The sequence below is a fragment of the Stomoxys calcitrans genome, chromosome 1 (genome assembly GCF_963082655.1).
Source record: "Stomoxys calcitrans chromosome 1, idStoCalc2.1, whole genome shotgun sequence".
NCBI classification, from domain to species: Eukaryota; Metazoa; Arthropoda; class Insecta; order Diptera; family Muscidae; genus Stomoxys; species Stomoxys calcitrans.
The window spans coordinates 111,416,159-111,422,504 of NC_081552.1; the positions used below are offsets into that span (position 1 = coordinate 111,416,159).

At 39.4% G+C, this 6,346-nt stretch overlaps 1 protein-coding gene across 1 annotated transcript; it reads right to left on the bottom strand.

The window, feature by feature from the left end:
* Nucleotides 1-497: 497 nt before the first annotated feature.
* Nucleotides 498-1,277, bottom strand: LOC106095096 (uncharacterized). The gene has a single exon (XM_013262344.2). The coding sequence runs from the start codon at nt 1,275-1,277 to the stop codon at nt 498-500; it is 780 nt and encodes a 259-aa protein (XP_013117798.2).
* Between the last annotated feature and the right edge of the window lie 5,069 nt (nt 1,278-6,346).

The following is a 6,346-nucleotide window of genomic DNA, read 5'->3' on the forward strand; positions in this document are numbered from 1 at the left end:
GCGAGAGGCAATCGTATTCAGCAGGGGAGTGTATCCTCTGAGACAAAGAAATCTGGCGATAACGAGCAAACATGAACTCCGAAGGGGAAAGACGAGATGCTCTAGCGAGGTTTACTTTTATAAGCAGAATTTGTCCGGTAGAATAAACGAAACATGTAAGATACAACATGTATAGCCCTTGACAGACACGAAAATCTGGCCAATATATCTTCCTCTATTGTTGATTTAGCAATATATCCCTTTTTCGGCTTAGCTTCCAGCAAAGTTTCTAAAACGATTTCTCTTGCGGGCCATTTACTTTGGTGTTTCTTCAGCCATCTGTGTCCGTGCCACCATTAATCATTCTCCTTTAGCTTTAAAGGAGTCACACCCCGAGTTGCTACATCCGCCGGGTTATCCAATGTCGGAACGTGACGCCAATCCCCAACAATCTTCTCCTGAATAATTGCAATCCTATTTGCCACAAAGGTTGTCCAATTATACGGTGGCTTCTGGAGCTAAGATAAGACAATTGTCGAGTCAGTCCAAGATACCACATTAGAGCTGTGAATTTTCAACTGCGGTAGAAAACAATCGGCTAACTTAGCTAACAAAAGAGCCCCGCACAACTCAAGTCTCGGAAGTGAAAGTTTCTTCACTGGTGCCACTTTTGACTTAGAGACAAGTAAACTTGTATGAACCACTGAGCCAATCTCTGCTCTAATGTATAGAGCTGCCGCATAGGCCAACTCCGACGAGTCACAAAATCCATGAAGCTGCACTTCACACTTCGGAGAATATTTAATCCAACGAGGTATACTAATCTTATCAATGCTGGGGTAATTCGAAACGAATTGTTTCCATTTTAAAAGTGTTAACGGCTTAAGTTCATCGTCCCATCCTATCTCATCGAGCCAGAGTCGTTGCATAATAATCTTGGCAGTGACAACCACCGGTGAAAGCCAACCCAAAGGATCAAAAATCCTGGCAATCACGGAAAAAACTTCTCTTTTGCTGAATTTAACTCTTTCTTGAATCTCCTCAGAAACAAAATAGAAGGAATCAAATGATGCATTCCACCGAATGCCCAATGTCTTGGCGGAACTTTTGTCATCAAAATCGAGAAAGTATTCCCGCAGCAAATGATCCCGAGGAAGTCCATCTAACAGCTCTTTCTGGTTAGCTGCCCATTTTCTCAGATCAAAACCCGCCGATTTAAGGATGGCCACTAACTCATCCCTTGCCTCTAGCCGCTCTGAAACAGAATGCGAGCCAACCAAAGCGTCATCGACGTACATATTATTTCTTAGTATGTTTGAGCCAATTGGAAATAGTTCGCCTTAATCTTCTGCCAGTTTTAAAAGCGTCCTTTGAGCCAAATAAGGATCGCAATTAACGGGGAACTTCTGAACAAAATTCTTTTGTATATTGCATGTTTAGGGTTAACCCAAATTTGCCTGTACATTTTTGTTATGTCTGCGTTAAAAACATATCTATACAGATGCCAATTCAAAATGAGGTAGACAATTTCCTTCTGAAGCGATGGGCCCACGTACAAAGCGCCATTAAACTTTTTCCATTCGCCGACCGGCACGAAGCATTAAAAACGACCCTCAACTTTGTCGTTGCACTCTCTGATCGGAAAACGCCATGGTGAGGCAAGTAAAAACATTTCTCAGATCTATACACTGGACGAGGAATTTGTTCCATACGCCCTAGTGACAGGTATTCCATGACTATATCCTAATAAGTCTTTTTAAGTTCAGGATTTCGAAAAAGAGATTTTTCATTTCTAAGAAACTGATTTAGAGCAATGTAAAGATTGGAGTCAATTTCAAGCATTAAGGGAAGATGAGCCCTGAAAGGTAGGTCCACTGTGTACCTTCCATTAGCATTACGAATAGTTGTGGAGCGATAAATCCCTTCACAAATTTTGTCGTTTTCCGAGATAACGGGTTTTGAAGGAATCTCCTCGATCTACCAAAACTTGGCTAATTCATCGTGCACCGAAACCCTGGTACAATGCGAAACACGAACAATACGCCCTGGAGACAATTTACTCGTTGGGCCTGTCAATACCCATCCAAAAACCGTTTCTTGTGCCACAAGAGAGCCAGAAATACCATTCAACACGCCATTGAGCAAGATAAGAAGATACAAATTTCCTCCTAACAAGATTTCTATTGGTCCACTTCTGTAAAACATTGGATCAGCATACTCTATTCATTATCAAATGCATGACCTGGAATGTCACCCGTAACCTCAGGTATAACCAATGCTTCAACATCAACGGAAAAAATGGTATCTTTGTAGAGCTAATAGTAAAAAAGGCGATCTCAGAACATTTAGTCAAATGTCCTCCTCCTAACCCCTAAATATTCGCTGAGACAGGCCTAGTAGGCAATTTTAAAAGCTTTCTTATTTTGGAAGAAATAAACGTATCATCTGAGTCAATCAAAGTTCTAACTTTATATGATACACCTTCTCTAACTATGTTTATCCATGCCGTTGCCAACAAGGTTTTATATACAACTGACGTGTGAAATGCACGAGTATTTCCTGATGTTGGGGGACCAGTACTTGAGGAACTATTTACACCGGAAAGCATCGCTTGCCCCTGACTCGGACCTGCCTCTGAACCATTACTGCTTGTCTGCGCTAAGTTCTCCTAATGTAGAAGCGAATGATGTTTGATGTTACATTTCGTACACGCTTGTCTTCTGCAATCTGCAGCCCTATGACCCTGAGCCATACAATTAATACATCGCTTTTCTCTTTTCACAACATTTAATCGGTTTCGAAAGTCCATACTCAAAAACTTCGGACACGATTTCAATAAGTGATAACCCTTGCACAAATTGCATTTGGTTTCATTTACCTTTGTGTGGTGTACTTTAAACTGTTTCGTTTTATCGAACTGGCCGTACTTGGGTCGATTATTTTGAGACACGCCATTCCCATTTGAGCCAATTATATCCGAAACATTTTCTAACGATTGAAATCTTTCAGTCAGAAATTTATTCAAATCCTCTCAATGAGACATTTCCATTTAATTGGTTATGGATTGCTCCTAAAGAGATAGAGTTAGCTAAGGCATTTTAGCCGACCATTGGTAAACAAAAATTGGATCCCACGATTTAACGTCAATTTTGAATAACTCAATAACTCAAGCACCGATATACAATTTGTTATGTCTCTTTGCAGTTTTTTAAGACCACTTGCAGATTCTTGGAGACAAGGAGCCAGATTAAAAAAATTTCTCAGCTGGTTATTTATCAGTATGCGTTTATTTTCATACTGATTTTTTAGATTGTCCCAGGCGATCGCGAAACCTTCAGCCGTCATAGGAATATTCCTGTTAATCTCCCTTGCCTCGCCCGAAGTCTTTTAGGAAAGATGGTATAACTTTTCCCCTGAACTAAGTTTTCTATTATCAATGTAAACAAGTCTCTAAAACTTGGCCAAGATACATAGTCGCCATGGAATATTTCCGTGTCGCACGGAGGTACTGAAATTGCTGAGCCAGATTTCTGACCCGAAGAGACAGGGATATTCAAATTTTCCTTCCATTTTCCAAGTATAGTTACACATCTAATGTAACTTTCATGGACAAGTTTCTTCTTCTTAGGAATAGCTTCTTTATTCTCTTTCTTACACTCTGGATCTTCAATACAACTCTTATATGTGCATTTCCATTCTGTCCACAAATCTGGACCTCTTCCCTTTCTGCCTCAAGGGCAGCAACATTATAATCTGATCCATCAGACTCTTTTAAAAGTTTCTCGAGGGAAATAATTTCCTCACACTGGGTCAAAAAATCTTCCATTGTGGCCATTGCCCGAGAACCAACAAATGTGATTACGGCCGATTTACTTTCCAAAAACTAAATTCTCAATTAAATGGAAAACATGTGAAAGCGTGCAACGTTCGGCCGGGCCGAATCTTATATACCCTCCACCATGTAGCGCATTTGTCGAGTTCTTTTCCCGTCATCTCTTCTTAGGCAAAAAATGATATAAGAAATAAAATAGAGAGATCGATTTATATGGGAGCTGTATCGGGCTATAGACCGATTCAGACCATAATAAACGCGTATGTTGATGGTCATGAGAGGATCCGTCGTACAAAAACGCCCGAATACCTTTCATTTGAGTCCCATATTGTCATGATCGTCTAATAAACCTGTTGTAAGGGGTTTTGGGGCTGGTGTGGACCCAGGTACTTGGACTTTACTTTTATTATGCAATTCGTACTCTACTCTTAAATACCTTTCATTTGGATCCCATATTGTCCCGATCGGTTCACTTTTATTTTTGGGTAGTACTTTGGGAATAAGGGGGAGGGTCCACCCCCCTCCCGGTCCCGGTATCAAAAAATTTTATAGCCTATGTTTCCTTACAGACCAACCTATATAATCTGTGAAAATTTCAAGGTAATCGGTTCAACCGTTTTTTGAGTTTATACGCAAACAAACAAACAGTAATTGAATTTTATTGTATATATAAGACTAGCTGAACCCGGCCCGCTTCGCTGCGCTTCCTTTCACACCTTAAAAATTATAATTTTCTTTTCAATTACTCTTCTTTGCATTCACTAAGTAACGTATATATTTTGCGGCCATGTTTTTATAGAACTTTTGGACTATTGTGGAAGTTTGTCCCAGGATAGGAGGGTTAAAAAAAGAATACCGAGAACAGTCAAAGGTTAGTTCATTTATTTTATTTATTCGAAGGACAGACAACTTGTCAAACCAGTAGTGAAAAGCAAATGATCTACTTTGAACACACTCTCCTGTACCTCTCCTTCTGTTTTCTTTGTTCGGGTTTACTTGGCTATTCAAATAATTTCTATCTCCCAAAAGATGGTGTTGAATTTGATGTTGGCGATGCTCACTGTTGATTCCCATCACATTGTCATAATTTTACTTTTAATTTCAATCGAATTTCTCCTTTGCCGGCCTATCTAAAGTCACCGTTGCGCGTGGGTAAGCATCTTCGGCTTACCAATGCCAAAAATTTCAGAAAAAATTTTGAGCACTGGATATGCCTTCAATAATAGTTGCGACAGTAATCATTATCCATTTAAGACTTCAGTACAAAAACTTACGGCCTAGACCACTAAATTTGTTTTTTTTTTATACCCTCCATCATAATCTAATTTCCTCATTCCGTTTGTAAAGCACCCAAATATTCATCTTAAACCCAACAATAATATGTGTATATTTTTGATCGTCTTGACACTTTAAGTCGATTAAGCCATGTTGGTCCGTCCATCTGTCGAAAGGACTCTAACTTTCGAAGGGATAAAGCTAGGCGCATGAAATTGTAATTGTATGTTTTGATATAGCTGCCATATAAACCGATTTTGGATCTTGACTTCGTGAGCCCCTAAACGCCGCAATTATTATGCGATTTGTTTCAAATTTTGTATAAGATATTTTGTTATGACTTCCAATATCTGTGATAAGTGTGATTGAAACCGGTTTAAAACTTGATATAGTTCCCATATAAACTGATCTCCTAATTTGACTCTCTGAGCCTCTAGAGGGCGCAATTCTTATGCGATTTGGCTCAGCATTATTTTAACGACTTCTCCTATGACCTTCCACTTTGGTGCCAAATATGGTCGGAATGGTCCCATAACATGATCCTCTATGAACCTATCTCCCGATTTTTATTCTTGAGCCCCTATAGGGCTCAATTCTTATACAATTTTGACTGACATTTTGCAAAATGACATCTACTATGGTCTCCAACAGCCAAACCAAGCATGGCCCGAATCGGTCGATGACCTGAAATAGCTCCAATACCTATACAATTTTTTTCCATTATCTTGGCCCGGCCGAACTTTACACGCTTTTACTTGTTGTCACTCGATTTGTTCGTCAAGTCATTAAAAGCAGCTATATTCGCTTTATAAAATCAGCTGTTTTCAATGACTTGGCGAACGAATCGAGTGACAAAACGAAAAAAATGTGTGCTTATCAGCATGCCACTTGTGCTCGATTATAAAAAGGAGGCTTCTTATCTTTGAGCTAAATTTTCAATCAAACCCGCTTCACAGAGCTTTCGCTTTCAAGACGTAGATAAATGTCACCTCAGTAACGAAACCTACTCTCCAATAGCTCTGATTCTGTGTACGTTCGTTGAGCCTTCCCCTCTAACAGTTTAACACAAACTTGGATATTCGCACTCTACTAAATAAAAGTTTATCTATGGCGAAGATAGCCACTTCAACTACCAGAAACACCTATTGTTAAGACCCGTCTTAAAAAATAATACAGCAAATAACCGCAACGAAATTCCTTTATTTAATTTTTATACCCTCCACCATAAGATGGGGGGTATACTAATTTCGTCATTCTGAT